Genomic DNA, 18,369 nt, shown 5'->3' on the forward strand with positions numbered 1-18,369 from the left:
ATTTGAATGATCCAGAGGTGTACAAGTTAGAAAAAAATGAGTTCTTTTTCCCATTCTCGTTTTTCCTTTCCAACTCTGAAGTAACTACCATTCATAGTTTGGTGTGTAGAGTTTTAGACCCACTAGTATGCGTTTCCTCTGTGGCTTTTGTAATTTGGAACAGTAATCTCCCCAACACAGCATGTCTGAGGAAAAGGGAAGGATCAGTCACCAGGGAGGTGACTGAGAGGAGCAGAGCTAAAGTGGCAGAAATGCTCAACACAGCTATGTAATTGGCATAGTTGGTTTGAGCATATGTGGGGTTAAAAGGAAAGTCTAGAAACAGAAAGTCACAGAGCAAAGGAATCCTGGGCCAGAGTCAGGAAACAAAAAGATGTGTGTTTTTATTTTCTTCAGAGTTTTTCAGAGATAGACTGTTGACTGTTTTAAGATAAAATGAAATGATTATGTAAATTAGGGGTTGTTATTAGGAGTCACGAGAATGGTGAGGTAGTGATCAGTTAAGTGTTTGCTGAACCAACAAGTTTATTTCCTGGTCATCACTAGCTCCCTGCTGTCTTCCCCCTTCCTGTGGAGCCTTGGCTTTTATTGGGCCCTGAAGCAGACATTCTCTTGTCCTGGTCCAGCCTTGTATGTGTGGAATTAGATAACCCTTCAAGAGTGTAATAGTCTAATTTTGCTTCTGTGGTTGAAATCCTTATCAGTGTTGCCACACATTAATCCCGAGAGACCATGACCTTTGATTTTTATATTCTTATTTTGGTTTAAGTGGGACTGCTTAGTCTTTCACTGAAGATGGTTGGTTTGGGGGTGAGCTGTCTTTACTATAGCCTCCAATGCATGCTATCCTCATACATTGTTAAATTTTGTGCTTTCTTAAGCACATTGCTTGTTGGCACACTGTAAGTTTTTAGAAGTAGAGAACAAAAATGATTGGCCTCTTAACTGATAGCTTGCCCGTTCTTCCTTTCATGGTAGGTTGTGTACTGTACTCTGAAGTCAGTTTTCTAGTCCTCAGTGTCTGCCTGCCACTGGCAGCATAGTCAGGGACCTTAAGTGGAAGATACTCTCATTTTTATTATTCCTCTTGGCATCCCACTGAAAGTGTTACACACTTCACCAGGCACATATGAAGAACTTTTTTCTCCCCCACCCCTCTTACCCACCCCGCAAAGTCTGCAGACTTGTTAATCTTGCCGAAAAGAAACCAGAAAAACTTTGATCTTTATCTTCCTCACTTTGGTAATTGTGGAGAGGGGAAAATGGTTCAGATCCCCTCTGGGTTTTATTTTTTCACATTTCCCCCATACAAACCATGTTACAAGTGCTTGTGGTATGCTCAGGCTTGTCTGTGAAGACCTATTTACCCAAGAGCCCCCCTGTTTTTGAGGGTTACTCTTTGTAGGTGTATGGGGTTTCAGTTCTTGAGTTAAACACACTTTTCTGTCAGGACTGACCTGTCGGAACAGAAGTCCCATGTTTGTTCTAAACAGATGATTCTTCACAAAAAGACCTAGAAACTGGGGTGTTCGTTTGCTGTATTAGGTATGACTTTAAATGGAGTTTTCAGTCTTTTTCAGCAAAGGCAAAATGCTGTAAGGATTTAGGATTGTAATGTAAGGAATTAGTGTTGAAAGACCAGGACTCAGAAATATAATCAGTAATAGTGATAATTAAATTTATGGAATATGAATTGATACTCTCCTCAAACCAGAGAAACTGTCCTTGATTCCAGAGATTAGCTTCAAGAAAGCTGTAGTAACTGAGCTTTATTTCTGAAATTTTAAAAATTACGCATTTACAGTGTACTGTGAGGTGCTTCTTAACTGCGAGGGAGCTTGATTTCACACAGCACATGGATGTTTACCTTCCTGTCTTACATACATTTCTAGCACATTTCCACCTTCCCCTTTTCAAGCGTATTTTACTATCCATTGGTACCTACTTTGAATTCATAAGTCAAGTCTGCCATAAAGAAGTCATTTTGGTGTCTAGGTACATGTTTTTCTTAATTTTATTGGTGAGCCATTGATGTAGGCCTAAAAGGGCAATACTACTGTTTTCATATTTACAGTAATAGTTGTTGATCCGATGATATCAGCCTGTTGAAGGATATGGTCTCTTTCTGTTTAAACTGAGGTTTAGTGTTGAGTGATTCACTGAATCTCTTATTTTACTTAAATGGTAGAGAAGTTATTGTGAGTCCTCAGGATGAACATGCTGGAATAGGAAAAATTATAAAAACAGTTTGGAGTCTTAATTTAAAAACCACTGGAGGGCGCGTGGGTGGCTCAATTGGTTAAGCGTCTGACTCTCGGTTCTTGGTTTCATCTCAGGTCATGATCTCACAGATCATGGGATCAAGGCTAGGGTCAGGCTCCACAGCTGGCAGTGTGGAGCCTGCTTGGGATTCTCTCTCTCTCCCTCACTCTCTGCCTACCCCTCCCCTGCTCATGCTGTCTCTGTCTTTCTCAAAATAAATAAATGAACTTTAAAAAAAAAAGAACACCGGAGTTGGGGTACCTGGGTGGCTCAGTTAAGTGTCTCACTCTTGGTTTTGGCTCAGGTCTTGATCTCACGGTTCGGGGGATCCAGCTCCCCTGTCAGCCCAGAGCCTGCTTGGGATTCTTTCCCTCCCTCTCTTCTCCTACCCTTCCCCCCCAAACAACAACCACCACCACTGGAGTTGATGAGAAGAATGGAACCGAGTCCCAGTATAAGGGAAAACGTGGTGTTCTCAGTCTCCTCACTGTCACTCTGGCAGTGCTGCACATAGGTTTCTTGCAGTTGCTTTCATATACATGCCTACACACATAATACATATATACGTACATGTGGATTTTTTTATGATTTGGAGAGTAACAGACTCTGGGATTTGGATGGGTTCCTGCATCTAAGCCTTTCTGTGCCAGTGTCTAGTTGGGAGATTCTGCCAGTTTCATATGTAGAAGTGGTAGGTTGGTTATTGAGGATCTTCGATGCAGTGCTCCTTCTAGATTTAAGATTCTGTTAAATCTTTGAGGTTTTTTTTTTTTTTTTAATTTTTAGTTATAAAATACAAAAACCTAGAACTTGCCATATTAACCATTTAAGTGTGCGGTTAAGTGGTACTAAGTACATTCACATTGTTGTGTAACCCTTAGCACCATCCCATCTATCTCCAGGACTGTTTTCATCTTACAAAAACTGAAACTCTCTCTCATTCCCCTTTCTCCTGGCTCCTGGTAACTACCTTTCTGCTTTCTGTTCTTTGAATTTGATTACATAACCTCATGTAAGTGGAAATATACAATGTATGGCCTTTTGTGACTGGCTTATTTCACTTAAGAAAATGTCTCCAAGGTTCATCTGTGTTGTGGCATGTGTCAGATTGTCCGTCTTTCCCAAGGCTGAATAATATTTCATTGTATGTATAGACCACATTTCAATTATCCATTCATCTATTGATGGATCCTTAGATTGTTTCCACCTTTTGGCAGTTGTGCATAGTGGTGCTATGAATGTTGGAATGGAATGTTGCTGTGAATTTGTTTAAATATCTGCTTTGAATTGTTTTGGGTATATTCCTAGGAATGGAATTGCTGGACCATGTGGTAGTTCTGTGTTTAACTTTCAAGCACTCATTCACTATACTGCTTTCCACAGTGGCTGCACAGTTTACATTCTCACCAACGGTGCACAGGATTCTAATTTCTCCATATCCTCATCATCACTTGTTATTTTCTGGTTTGTTTTTGTTTTGATGATAGTCATCCTAATAGGTGTGAGCGAAATCTCATAGTTTTCTTTTATATTTCCTAATGACTGGTGATGTGGAACATTTTTTTTCAGATGCTCACCAGCCATTTGTATATCTTTGGAGAAGTGTGTATTCAGGTCCTTTGCCTATTTAAAAAAAATATTTTTTTAGTGTTTTTTTTTAAATTTTTGAGACAGAGACAGAGCATGAGCAGGGGAGGGGCAGAGAGAGAGGGAGACACAGAATCGGAAGCAGGCTCCACTCTCTGAGCTGTCAGCACAGAGCCCAACGTGGGGCTCGAACTCACGGAGTGTGAGATCATCACCTGAGCTGAAGTCGGATGCCTAACCAACTGAGCCACCCAGGCGCCCCTCCTTTGCCTATTTTCTAATTGGATTGTTTGTTGTTTTTGTTGTAGTTCTTTATTTTGGATATTAATCCTTTATCAGATAATAATGCTTTGCAAATATTTTCTCTCATTTGTGGGTTGTCTTGTCACTCTGTTGATTGTGTCCTTTGATGTGCAGTTTTTAACTTTGTAGTCCAGTTGGTCTTTTTCTTTTGTGGCCTGTACTTTTGTTGTCTTAGCTAAGAAATCATGGCTTAATGCAGAGTCATGAAGCTTTTGCCCTTCTGTTTTCTTCTACAAGTTTTATAATTTTAGCCTGTCTGTTTGTGTCTCTGATCCATTTTGAGCTTATTTTTGCATATAGTGTAAGGTAAGGACCCAATTTCATTCTTTTGCATGTGAATGTCTAGTTTTCCCAGCGCCATTTGTTGAAAAACCTACTTATACTCCATTGAATGGTCTTGGTACCCTTGTCAAAAATCATTTGATCATCTCCGTTGACTTTGGTTTTATAGTGATGCTCTTTTTACAGTAATTTGGTATGTGTAATTTTTATTTGATGTTTCTGAACTTCGTTTAAAATATTGGAGTTAGGGGCACCTGGGTGGCTCAGTCAGTTGAGCATCTGACTCTCAATTTCAGCTCAGGATGGTCTCAGTTGTGAGATCGAGCACCACAGCAGGCTCTGTGCTGGGCACGGAGCCTGCTTGGGATTCCCACACCCTGCCCTTCACTGGCTTGTGGGTGCGCTTGCTATCTCAAGATAAACAAACACTTAAAAAAAAATAAGGGGCGCCTGGGTGGCTCAGTCAGTTAAGTGTCCAATTTTGGCTCAGGTCATGATCTTGCAGTTGCGCGTTCAAGCAGAGCCTGGAGCCTGCTTCGGAATCTGTGTCTCCCTGTCTCTGCTCCTACCCCTCTTGTGCTCTCTCACTCTCTCAAAAATATATAAACATTTTTTTAAAATTATAAAAAATAAAATATTGGAGTTGGAAAAAATATTGTAGTTAGAAGATGATAAATAATATGCATAGTTAGCCTTTAGGAGTATTCTGTAGAACTTTAGAGCTTTTTAATTTTAAAGTAGAAATAGTGAAGATTAAAATTTATGAAGTTTTAAAATATCCTATTCTGAGGCATCTGACCCTCGATTTCGGCTTAGGTAATTATCCCAGGGTCATGGGATTGAGCCTTGTGTTGGGCTCTGCGCTTGGCCTGGAACTTGCTTAAGGTTCTCTCCCTCTCTCCCTGCCTCCCCCCCCCTCTTTCCCTCTCTCTCCCTCCCTCCCTCCTCTTTCCCTCCCCCCCCCCCCCCCGCACTGTCCCACTCCCTCCCTCCATCCCTCTCCCCCATTGGCACTCTTTCTCTCTCTCTAAAATAAAACAAAAAGTAATAATAAAATATTCTATCTGTAAGACAACTGACTCTTAAAAAAACAAAATGGTAATGATGGTGAGAGGGTCTAATTCAGAAAAAGAAAGACTTTGAGACCTATCAGCCAATTTCAATTCATGATCCTTAATTGGACCCTGGCCTATAAAATACATTTTGAGTATAATTGGGAAGTTTTTAGTATGGTCTAGGTATTAGAATGAAGCTAATTTTGTTAGATATGATAGTATCATAGTTATGTGAGAGAATATTTTTACAGGTGAACTATTTAGAGGTGAGGTATCATATCTGCAGTTTACATTGCTGAAATGGTTCAACAATGGTTGAACCAATGGTTCAACATACATTGCTGAAATGGCAAAAAATAGGAAACTTAGCATAATATTAGCAGCTGTTGAACGCAAGTGATGGGGATATGGTGTTCCTTGTATTTGTCTTTTTCTGTATGTCTGATCATTTTTAAGGTTTTTAAAAAACTCTTTGCACTAAACTTTACATTCAGTTAGTTACCAGTGTCTGTTAGATAGCTCTAGGTAACCTATGAGTACCTTAAACTCAGTACCCCAACTGAACTGTTATTTCCCAGTCTTCTGTTCCGTCTTGCGCTTTCTTATAGGGTTGTTTTTCCCTACATCTTCACCTGGCATCTACCTCTGTCATGTATACCATGGTGGTAAAACAACTCTTCCATTTCCATATCTCCCAGTTATTGCCAAGGTCCTTGAGTTGGGATCCCTTGTATCCAGTCGTAGAACTGAACTGTTGAACTGTATTTTCCTGTGTTCACTTGAGTATTCCATTTTATTTATTGTGAGTGTTGGCTTTTTGAAGGTGAAGAATACTGGTTCTCTTGATCCAGGTCTTGAATGTGGCGCCCAGAGTTATTTTAGAGCATCAACCAATTGAACGATAAATTCTTTGGGCATTTAAAAATGACACTTTGTATACTAGGTGATCACTGAACGGTGTTATACTTTATCTTTTAAAGGTGGGAAGAGGAACGCTACCCTGAAGGCATCAAGTGGAAATTCCTAGAACATAAAGGCCCTGTTTTTGCTCCACCATATGAGCCTCTTCCAGAGAATGTCAAGTTTTACTATGATGGTGAGTTATTCCAAGGTTGTCTAATTGTTGGCCAAGAAAAGAGCCTGCTTCTACTTAGGAATAGAAAACGTGGAGGGATCTTGTGCTATATAATCCTTTTTGTTTATTTCATTTTGTTTTATTGTCATTGTGTGGTTTGGGGGAATGGTCATCAGGTGTTTACTTACCTCTTAAAGGCTCATTTGGTGATGAAGGAACTGCCTTGAGAAAAAGGGACTATTAATAATGTTTTAATTACATGGTCCCCAAAAGTTCCCTCCACATAGCTTACAGCACTTGGTCCCCCAGTTAAATGTTTTTTATCTGAACTTCATTTCTGAGAAGCCACTTTTTGCAAGATATATTAGAAAAGCCTTACTTGAATGGTAGTATTTTACCTTAGCAATGTAATGCAAGCTGATAAGCTGCTCATCATGAGAAATAGTACTAGTATTCAGTTGAAGATTAGTCAGCCATCAGCCTCTAGGTAGGGCTGGTCGGTGTCAATCACTCTGTACATAGCACAACAATATGCCTTTACTATATGTGCAGTCAGATTTCATAGGCTGCTGTAAAGAACTGCCCTGCCTATGCGCTTCTCTCAGAACACTCAGAGTTGTCCATTAACTACCATTGGTGTTTCTGTCCTTGGGTTGAAGAATTGAAGAGTACCTTTGACATTCTTCTTGTTTGCAGTGTAGCACTGTGCAGATGGGAATGTTCAACTGATCTCCCTCATTCCAAGAGTTCTATCCATTAATGGCTAGAGCATTTTCCCCCAGACCCTTACATGCTTAAGATTTGCTAGGTGGATCTGGACTCATTTAATAGATGTGGAATAGTATTGGGTGGTTCTGAACCAAGGGGTCTCCTGACCAAACTTTGAGAAATACTGGGCAGGAAAACTGCCTAAGGGCATTAGTGGTGAACACACTCAGGAAAATTCTCGTACATCTCTTTGTCCGCCAGTAATGGCCTTAGGACCACAGGTATTTATAGATAAAGGTAGTAGTTTATACTGGGTCTTGCAAGTGGGGGACGTGTCAAGCTTGGCAAGCTGGAATTCATTTTTTATTCAGTGTGCCTGTGTTAGACACCAAGACCCAGCAATGGACAATATTGACCAGGCTCTCATTGCATGATATTTGCAGTCTACCAGGACCCTATAGCCTGAATGACAATTACTTGCATCATATAAACATTCTGACTTGTGTCGACCAGAGCACACAGGACACAGTTCTATTAGCTCTCATAATTGGTTACTTAAATATAACTCCAAAGCCAAACTCCAATGAGGAAAAAGAGCCTAGAACCTTGGAAGAAGACAATCCTAAAAGGCCATGTATTTTGTAGCTCATGTCTGGACTTACCAAGAGCTTTAGAAAGCTCAACTAGTAAAGCCCCATTTTGAGGTTCAAAATGATTTGAAGGAAAGCTAGATTCTCTAGTCTCTGGGTTTCTCTTTTTCAAGATGGGAAGCCAAGGCCTGAACCAGTCATCACTGGTCACTGTGGTCCTTTCCTTCATTCTTGGCCAGTGCTCCATTATAGGAGCTCCAGCTGTATCATTTTCTCAGTTGGGTTTCTCACCGGTATTTCTTCCCTTTGATTACGTAAACTCGCAATGTGCAGTAAGTTAGGATGTTGTATTTGAATTACTGGTCCAAATTGATACTGTAAGTCCTGCCTGCTCTCTAGGGAAAAGAGTTCTCAGACTCCTTTGGAACTGCCAGGGAGGCAGGGCACCCGCTTGCTGAAGCAGTGATTTGCCTCTCTTGAGAACCTCCAGTTTTCAGCTCTGACTCAGCAGTTTCTTCTTCCTGGAGCTCAGGCTTTTCCACAAAGTGCTCCCATTGCCAGGAATCTTCTAGTCCTCTTCCCACCACTCTGCTGCTGGGGAGCTGTCATTTCCTCTTTTGACAGCTCATCTAAAACAGGAGGCATCAAAATTCCTTCCTCTGTTGGTACAGAATTCAGTAAAATTGCCCAAAGAGTCTCCATTTTTTTGTTTTTCAAATATTTATTGATATTGGTTTATGTCAAACAGACCTAAGAACAGTTTACATTCTTTTCTTGCCATTTATTTTATTTCATTTATTTTATTTTTAGTGACTTGAATATAGTGACTTAAATTTATAGTGACTTAAATTTTCCTTTATATCAGAAACATTACAGGGCGCCTGGGTGGCTCAGTCGGTTAAGTATCTGACTTCAGCTCAGGGCGTGATCATGTGGTTTGTGGGTTCGAGCCCCGCATCGGCCTCTGTGTTGACAGCTTGGAGCCTGGAGCCTGCTTTGGATTCTGTGTCTCCCTCCCTCTGTCTCTCTCTGCTCCTCCCCTGCTCATGCTCTGTCTCTCTCTCAAAAATAAATAAACATTAAAAAAGAAAAAGAAACATGTTACAGCTTTACTGGCAACTCTAGTTCAGACCTGAGTTGGGGAGAGCTGAAGAAGTGCGGGAAAGCCTTGAAAGCTAATAACTCTGTTGTCCTGAAAATGACTTCTTTCAAAGGCAGGAGGTTGGGGGGAGGGGGAGGAGGTTTGAATGGGGAATGTGGTGCCACCTGTTGGCCTTTTGAGTTGCGGATTCCACACAAGTTCTGTCTACCCTGACAATTTCAGTTTTATGCCATGATTCCCTATATCCCGCAATTAGGGATGATGATTTCCCAGCCATCATGAAATGAGTTATCTTCTGAGTTTTGAAATGAATGGATTTCTGGTTAAGATTTAGTTTTCTATAATGAAAGTGAAAATCCTTGGTGAATTTTAGTAGCTATGTAATAGCAAGACAGTGGGATGGTGTTTAACCGCATTTTAGGTATAGTCAAATTATTATGCCGTGGATTAGTTCCAGATGGTGTTGTAAAGTTGGATGCTCAAGAAAAAATGGAAATTGTCCCTAAGAGCACGGTTAAAGATACTCTATTCTAAAAGTAGATTAAACTCCCAAGTACTTCCCTTTATTGCTTTATTATCTAATTAAGGTACACAAAGCCCGTAGGCCTCATTCAGATTTACGTTACAGTTAGCATTTTTCATTGTGTAACATCAGGATTCCTTTAGAACAGCTTTTGCTAATGTGCACGCTACCAAGAATCCCAGTCATCCCTTGTGCTCTGGATGAGTCTGTTTCCCTGAAAGAGGCAACTTCATAATGCCTGTGTTCCAGAGCAATCATCTCAGACTCTAGTATGCACACGAGTCACCTGAGGGTCTCTTAAAATGCACTTGCTGAATCTATAGATCTGGGTTGGGGCTTGAGATTCTACGTTTCTAACAGAACTCCCACGTGATGCTAATGCTGCTGATCTGTGAGCCACACTTTGAGTACCAGAGTTCTAGAGGAAGGTCTTACTTAGATTTTTCGTGTGGGATATCTGGGCTTGCCTGCTGTGGATATATATTATTTTATTCATATTCCACCCACCTAACTTTAAAGAAGAAAGATGCCTATTTCTTTTCCCCACAATTCCTTTCTTCCACTCCCTGCCCTATCCCTTCCTCCCCTTCTTGAACAGAGGCTGCTTAGCTTAGCAGTGGCAGGAGTCCCTCTGAGGATTTGATTTTTAAAAACCATTGAAGAGGTGTAAAGGACCCTGCTTGCTGAAAGGAAAAGGAAGAGTGGCTGGGCCTCCCCCAGCTCATCCCTGTCCTGAGCAGGCACCTGGGAACAGTTTACTGGCATAGTCTCCAGAGAATGACCCAGGTAAATATCTGCTAAAGAGAAGGAGAACTTCTACAACTAGATATAAATCAGTGTATTGTCTTTGTTGTTGTTGTTACCATGTGTCACCAGACCTTGTATACCTTGGGAAGGTAAACCATTAGTTAGAAGACTTCTCCAGAGCTCAGTATTTATACTCAAAACATGAATTATACACCTCAATTTTTGGAACCACTTTTTCCTCTAGGTAAAGTCATGAAGCTGAGCCCCAAAGCAGAAGAAGTAGCTACGTTCTTTGCAAAAATGCTCGACCATGAATATACTACTAAAGAAATATTTAGGAAAAATTTCTTTAAAGACTGGAGAAAGGTATTGTAGCTCATGTATTAATATCCTAGCACCTCGCAAAGATATTAATCAAATACTAAATAGTAAACTGTAACTTCACAAAAAATTCTGATGTAAAATTTGAGCTTTATGAATTTTATTGTATTTAAAGTTTTTCCTTTTTCCCTATTTGTTCACTATGTTACATAGATTTTCTATCCAACAAGAATATGTATATTTCTTTCCTCTCACTTTCATATGGCTGCAGGAGGGATTTTATCAGACCAAACAAAAAACCTCAATTCTGGTTGAGCAAAGGAAACTTTGTCTCTGCAAGACTGCCTGCCCCTCTGTCTTCTATTGCAAAGAGAGATGTTAATGTGATGTCCCATTCCCTTTTTATTCTTACTTCCTTGCTTTTGGTACTTTTTGCTCTTGAAATCACATGTCCGACATCTGTTTAGGTGATTTTAAACAATCTACTTATTCTCAATTTGAATAATGTGGACAGAGGCTGAGGTGAAGTTTACCTTCTGAATAGCCCTGAAAATAACATTTTAAGTGAGTAGAGTAGGGATGTTTCTAAGAGAGAATAAGTATGGAAATGTTTTTCTTATTGCTAAAGGAAATGATACGTATTCATGTTTCTCAACTATGGGATACACAGGCCTGTGGATATGGCAGGGTGTAAAGAGCTCAAATTACATAAGAGTTCCATGAGCTTTTTCAATGATAAATCATGTAAAGCTTTTTTCTATTAAATATTTTATAATAGCACAAAGTAATAAAATTATGTTTTCTTTTTTTCGAAACTCACAAATTTAGATTGGCTACCTCTCCAAACACCTTTGGCTGAAAAAAATGGTGCTTTGCTGTAATCACAAAGAAACCTAGGGTATTAAATAGTGTATTTACCTTCTTCTTCTGTCTCCCCCCCCCCCCCTTTTTTGACTAGGAAATGACTAATGAAGAGAAGAATATTATCACCAACTTAACCAAATGTGATTTTACCCAGATGAGCCAGTATTTCAAAGCCCAGTCAGAAGCTCGCAAACAGATGAGCAAGGAAGAGAAACTGGTACTATAGAATTTTTTTTTTTAATTTTTTTTTTTTTAATGTTTATTTATTTTTGAGAGAGGCAGAGACAGAGTGCAAGCAGGGGAGGGACAGGGAGAGAGAGAGGGAGACACAGAATCCGAAGCAGGCTCCAGGTTCTGAGCTGTCAGCCCAGAGCCCGATGTGGGGCTTGAACTCACAAACCGCGAGATCATGACCTGAGCTGAAGTTGGATGCTTAACGTACTGAGCCACCCAGGCACCCCGGTACTATAGAATGTCTTAAACCTCTGGAGAATTTTGGAATAGTGATTAGTTCATCTAATTTTCTTCTTGGTTCCTACACAACTTTGACTTCAGTAATTTCACATGGCTCTGTACTGAAGATTTAGGATTCTTGGCCTAGTAAAGTTTAAATTTTCTTAAGGGCTTTACATACTGAATATTGTGAATAATAGGCACTTTATTGATTGACTTAGTGTAAGAACCTGGTGCTCTTTTGATCCAAAACCAGTCAGTAATTCCAATAATACAGTATTTAAGGACGGGCAGACCTGCACAGCGACTTCTGGATATTAGGGTTTTAAACAGATAATATTGTTCCCATCTTGATCTCCCTGGGATCTAGGCATGCTCATCCATCTCCATCTTCATTCCAGAATGATCTTTCTAGTATCCAGTGAGATGTCATTTTCTTCTAGGGTACCAGTAGGCAAACTATAGGCTGTCTGTTTTAATTAAAAAGTTTTATTGGAACACAGCCACAGCTAGCTGTTTAGATATCCTCTGTGGCTGCTTCTATGAGGCAGTAAGAGAGTTGAGTAGGTCCAGCAGAGACCGTGTAGCTCTCAAGACCAAAATATTTTCGGTCTAGAGAAAGTTTGCCAAACCCTGATCTACAGAAATTCAGGCCAAAGTTTCTTTTTCTTTTATTCTCTCTCCCTTTCTTCTTTCTTTCTTTTTCTTTCTTTCTTTCTTTCTTTCTTTCCTCTTTCTTTCTTTCTTTCTTTCTTTCTTTCTTTCTTTCTTTCTTTCAATTGGAGGTCCAGAATTAAGGATTGTAAGGAATTTTAAAGCCTTTTAATTTCTATATTTTAAAGGACGTGCATGCTTATACAGTTTAGACGACTGTATTTATATAACTCATTGTTTGATGGTACCTATTTGACCTTTAGTTTAAAATTCGAGTTACTGTAAGAATGATAAATGCACTAGACTTTTCAGTCCCATTTTAGTCTTCTCAGTATTCCCAGTTAGTGAAACTTGGTTTATTATTTACTTCAGGGGTGTTTTAAAACTTAAACCACTTTGGAGCTTTGTTTTTGCAAATAGTGATCCAAAGATAGGACAGTTTCAGAAGTATCACCTTGTCAGAGCCCTGGCCAAGGACACCTGCTGCCAGCAAGTTCTGAATCTGTTTCTACCTACAAGGCAACAGGACTTAGTTAAGTTGAATTTCTAAGTATAATACGAAAGAGTCAGCAGAGGGTAAGGAGGCTCCAAATTCCACACCCACACTCCTTTTTTGGAGCAAGGATCACAAAGTAGACAATGTATGTACCCATATACCTAGGAAAGAATCTGTAACAGGTATGCTTGAGTTGAAAACCCATCTGAAGTGCTGTACAACTAAAATGTGTCTGGAACCTACGAGAAAACATGGAGATGTTTTTTATGAGGCCTGTCAGAGTCATACCCCTCTGCCATTTTGACACTACTCAACAAAATGACGTTAGTTTTTAAAGTTATATTTAGAAATACCTATGTAACATGTTCACACATAAATCCTTTAAGAGAATAGAATCAGTTTTGAATCTGTAATTAGAAGTCAAGCATAGATATTTTGGGGAATTTTTATTGTGTTTATGTTTGGAAACTGTTAGAGGTTATCCTTATTTGCATTTCTTTCCTTTTTTTTTTTTTAATTTTTAAAAACGTTTTATTTATTCTCTATACTTATCGTGGGGCTCAAACTCATAACCAAGTTCAGGAGTCACATGCTATTCTGACTGAGCCAGCCAGGCACCCCTATTTGCATATTTCTTAGTGATTTTTAGACTTTTCTCTACCTTGACCTGTTCGCAAATAAGAGCTAAAATAGTAGGAATAGGGAACAGCAATTTGAATCCCTTTTGAATACTTCTTTGCTCTGTTCCAGAAAATCAAAGAGGAGAATGAAAAATTACTGAAAGAATATGGTTTCTGTATTATGGATAACCACAGAGAGAGGATTGCCAACTTCAAGATAGAACCTCCTGGGCTTTTCCGTGGCCGTGGCAACCACCCCAAGATGGGCATGCTGAAGAGACGGATCATGCCTGAGGATATAATCATCAACTGTAGCAAGTGAGCACAGCTCATTGTTTGGGCCAGAAATAAAGTTGGGGGCTTCATTTGTTCTTGGGAATATTGTTGCTGGGAGTATTTCCTAGGTTGCACAAGTCTGTTTGGGAACAGCACAGTGTTTCCATATATATAGATCTCCTAGTATTTTTCAGTTACTGACTGGTGATGAGGAAATTTGGAAGTACATGCTCAGCAGATTTACCCACTTTAGGTCACAAAAGGTGAAACTGTCCCTCACTTCTCCTCAATTCACTACCCTCCTACTTTGTTATTTCCACAGAGATGCCAAGGTTCCTTCTCCTCCTACAGGACATAAATGGAAAGAGGTCCGACATGATAACAAGGTTACTTGGCTGGTCTCCTGGACAGAGAACATCCAAGGTTCCATTAAATATATCATGCTGAACCCCAGTTCACGAATCAAGGTAAGAGGTAGCTAAGAGCTGCCCCAGTTAGTGGGGCTGATAATCTCTTGTTGAAATGTAGTGTTCCTGGTCTCTAGAATCACTGTGACAAATTAAAAACTCTCCACAAAATAAAGCAAGTATTTTCATGCCTTCCTTAGGTGTATCCATCTTCTGCGTCACATTATAATCTGATTCATTTATTCACAAATATTTACTGAAATCCCAGTATGTGCCTGGCATAGCATATGTATGCATGGTGTTAGGAACTGTGTTGGTAAACAAAACAGATGCAGTCCCTACCTTCGTGTTGCTTACTATCCAGTGGTGGGGTTGTGATGAAAAATGCAGTAAATGTAAATTGGCTTCTGCTGCTTTCTTCCCCCCCTTTCTTGGCTCTGAAGAAGGGAGCAGAATTGCTCTGAATCCAGAAGTTGTAAAATCTAGAGTCTTACATACTTCGGCTTCCTAAGGTTACATCTGGGTAGGTTCCACCAGGACCAGGTGAGATTATGTATATGAAAGCACATCATAAACCATTGTATACCCCTGTGTTGTTATTTGTTAATACTATTATTGAAAGGGGAAAACTGTCTTGGAAGGTTAGTCCGTTTTTGTTAGCCTGCTAGGCATACCCTGCTTGGGAGAACTTCCTCCCTCAGATGTACTGTGGAACTTTGCATAACAACCTAAAAGAGAGATGAGCTCTAAAAAGGCAGCCAAGAAATGAGTTCTTTGTAGACTATGACTGTTAACTTACAGAGGACTGGCACTAAAGACACTCTTAATTTTGGTTTATAGGTTATTGAACATGGTAAGACATGAAAGCCACACCTAAAAAGGCTATGTGTTTTGCCAGCGCTATAAACTGCACACTCTCTAGCTTATAGTTCTTTGTTCTAATATGAAAAGTCTCTGATATTTCCTGCCATTCAGTTGGAAAATGTCACTTTTCCTAGTTTTGAGTAAGTATAGAATCAGAAAGAAAACCCTCACGAGCAGAAGTCAGGTCTTCTAAAGGGGCATGTTATTTTCTTCCGAAATAAAGGTGGATAAATGGTGGTTTTAGCTCTCAACTCCTAGGCTAGTGGGCAATTTGGGTAAGTATTCAACTGTATTAGAAGAAAGGTAAGCATTACGTGCTTTCGAGAAATGCAGCAGTTATTTCCCAGCACTTACGGATGAGGAACAACTTTATGAAGGAAATTAGGTTACTGTTGGTGTTAAAAGAGAGCTATTCCAAACAGAATTGTGTCATTATAGATGGAGAGTGAGAAGTGTTAAAAAGAAGTAACAAAAAGAATTAGCAAGTGGTGATTCTTGCACAACATTGTGAATGTGCTAAATTTTATGTGTATTTTACACATGGAAAAAAAATAAAAATTTGGGACACCTGGGTGGGGTCAGCTGGTTAAGCATCCAACTCTTGGTCTTAGTCTTAGCTCAGGTCTTGATCTCGGGTGGTTCGTGAGTTCAAGCCCCATGTTGGGCTCTGCACTAGGCATGAAGCCTACTTAAAAAAAAAAAAAAAAAAGGCAAAATAATGATACCAGGTTACTGTTAAGTATTTTCACATAAGTTGATATTTGATTGTCTTAACCATACCACATGTACTAATGCCACTGTCTTATAGAGAAATAAATTTAGTCTCTTGGAAGCCAAAAAACTTGCTCATGATCCAGTAGTTAGTCACTCACTCTGACTTAAATCCTTAGCCTCCTGATTGCCTGCGTGTGATAACCCTACTGCCAAATTGTGGCCAGCCTTAAGTGCCATGCTAAAGAGAGTGGTCTGTGCTCTGCGTCTGGTGAGGACCCATTGAAGGGCTTTGAACAGAGGCATGTCTGGAACATAGACCTGCTTCAGCAAGATTCTGAGGCTCTACACACAGTCACACCAGTAAACACGAGCTCTTGTAAATGATGCAAAGGGAAAGTACAGGGTACCATATAAGAATGTATCAGGGCATTCGATTTGACCAGGGTGGAGGGAAGGCCTTTCTGAGGAAGTGACATTTAAGATAAGACTTACAAGATGAATAGGATTTATCCATGGAAAGGATAAGGGAATGGATGTTCCAGATAAGGAAAATTGCGTTTTGAAATCCCTGAGGTGAGAAAGAGTTTGGTGGTCTTGAGGACTGAGAGAAGGTCAATGTAGTTGAAGTACAGTGAGCAGGAAGGGGGCAGGAAGAGGAGGCTACAGGGGGATGCAGGCCAGGTTTTCAGGCTGTTTCTTAAAATTGTTTATATTCTCCTAAATCCAGTAGGAAGCTATTGGGTTTTAACAAGAGGAACAATACCAGATTCGTATTTTAGAAACTTGTGACGTAACTGATCATTCTGAGCACTAACCTCTGTGAAGATTGGATTATGTGCATACCAGAAGTACGAATATTGATCGGATGCTTTTGTATTCCAGGCAATGGATAGTGGTGGCCTGGACAAAATGATGCCAGTGTTGGTGGAGAGAGGTGAACAGATTCCAGATAAATGTATACTGCGTTCTCTTAATATCCAGGATTCAAGTTAATTGTAGGAGAGCCTTCACCGGTTGAGATCTCCATTGTTGATAGGCCAGGTGGAGACCCTCCAGAGCTGAGAGCCACCAATTAATTCCTGACAATATCCAGATAACCTCCATATACTGTAGGGATTTGTGCAAGTTTCTGAATGATGGTTATGGTAATGAACCTAGAAGTCACCCACAGGTAGGCCTGCCTAGAATCTTATACCCCTCACAGAGTGGCTGACTCTCCTCAGCTGGGTTGGGATCCTAAGAGTCATGAAGATGGTTAAAGCCTTGGGAAGTTGGAAGGGAAAAAGAAATGTGATTTCTCCAGCTTTTTGCCAATCCTTGTTGGCTGTTTCCCACTCAGCAAAACAGTGAGAACATCAGAGGTTGGGGTTTGACAGTGTTTTGAATAGTCTTTAAATGCAGTGCCAGTAGGAGAAGCATTCTCTAGATAAAAATAGACAACTCCAGGGCGCCTGGGTGGCTCAGTCAAACGTCTGACTTCAGCTCAGGTCATGATATCATGGTTGGTGAGTTCGAGCCTTGAGTCAGGCACTGTGCCGACAGCTCGGGAGTCTGGAGTCGGCTTTGGGTTCTGTGTCTCCCTCTCTCTCTGCTCCTCCCCTGCTCGTATGCGTGCTCTCTCTCTCTCTCTCTCTCTCTCTCTCTCTCTCTCTCTCAGGAACAAACATTAAAAAGAAATTTAAAAGAGACATTTGCAACCATGTGGATGGAACTAGAGGGTATTATGCTAAGCAAAATCAGTCCGAGAAAGACAAATATATGACTTCACTCATGAGGACTTTAAGATACAAAACAGATGAACGTAAGGGAAGGGAAGCAAAAATAATATAAAAACAGGGAGGGGGACAAAACATAAGAGACTTAAATATGGAGAACAAATAGAGGGTTACTGGAGGGAGACTGGGCTAAATGGGTAAGGGGCATTAAGGAATCTACTGAAATCATTGTTGCACTATATGCTAACTAACTTGGATGTAAATTTAAAAAGTAATAAAATTAAAATTAAAAAAATAGATACAAGCATTAGGGGTCTTATTTTTTTTTTTTTTTTTTTTAAATTTTTTTTTTCAACGTTTTTTATTTATTTTTGGGACAGAGAGAGACAGAGCATGAACGGGGGAGGGGCAGAGAGAGAGGGAGACACAGAATCGGAAACAGGCTCCAGGCTCCGAGCCATCAGCCCAGAGCCTGACGCGGGGCTCGAACTCACGGACCGCGAGATCGTGACCTGGCTGAAGTCGGACGCTTAACCGACTGCGCCACCCAGGCGCCCCTAGGGGTCTTATTTTTTATGAACTAGTTCAAATATACAAGAATAGATAATGTATTGAATACTATGTCCACCATCTGGCTGTGTCAAACCTTAACATTGTATCCTGTTTGTTCAGTTACTTCATTTCCTAAAAAGTATTCTGATGAACACAATTGAACCCCACCCCCCATTCTCCTTCTTCCTTGGAGGTTACT

General features: G+C 40.2%; 1 protein-coding gene across 1 annotated transcript in view; it reads left to right on the plus strand.

Annotated features, from left to right (window-relative positions):
* TOP1 (DNA topoisomerase I) overlaps positions 1–18,369 on the plus strand; it is a 94,693-nt gene that overhangs the window by 56,064 nt on the left and 20,260 nt on the right. The window contains exons 9-13 of the mRNA XM_060617851.3: positions 6,470–6,585; positions 10,479–10,600; positions 11,514–11,636; positions 13,773–13,960; positions 14,241–14,385. Coding sequence (XP_060473834.2) covers positions 6,470–6,585; positions 10,479–10,600; positions 11,514–11,636; positions 13,773–13,960; positions 14,241–14,385 — 694 coding nt within the window. The remainder of the gene's footprint in view (positions 1–6,469; positions 6,586–10,478; positions 10,601–11,513; positions 11,637–13,772; positions 13,961–14,240; positions 14,386–18,369) is intronic.

Source organism: Panthera onca, chromosome A3 (genome assembly GCF_046562875.1).
Source record: "Panthera onca isolate mPanOnc1 chromosome A3, mPanOnc1 haplotype 2, whole genome shotgun sequence".
NCBI classification, from domain to species: domain Eukaryota; kingdom Metazoa; phylum Chordata; class Mammalia; order Carnivora; family Felidae; genus Panthera; species Panthera onca.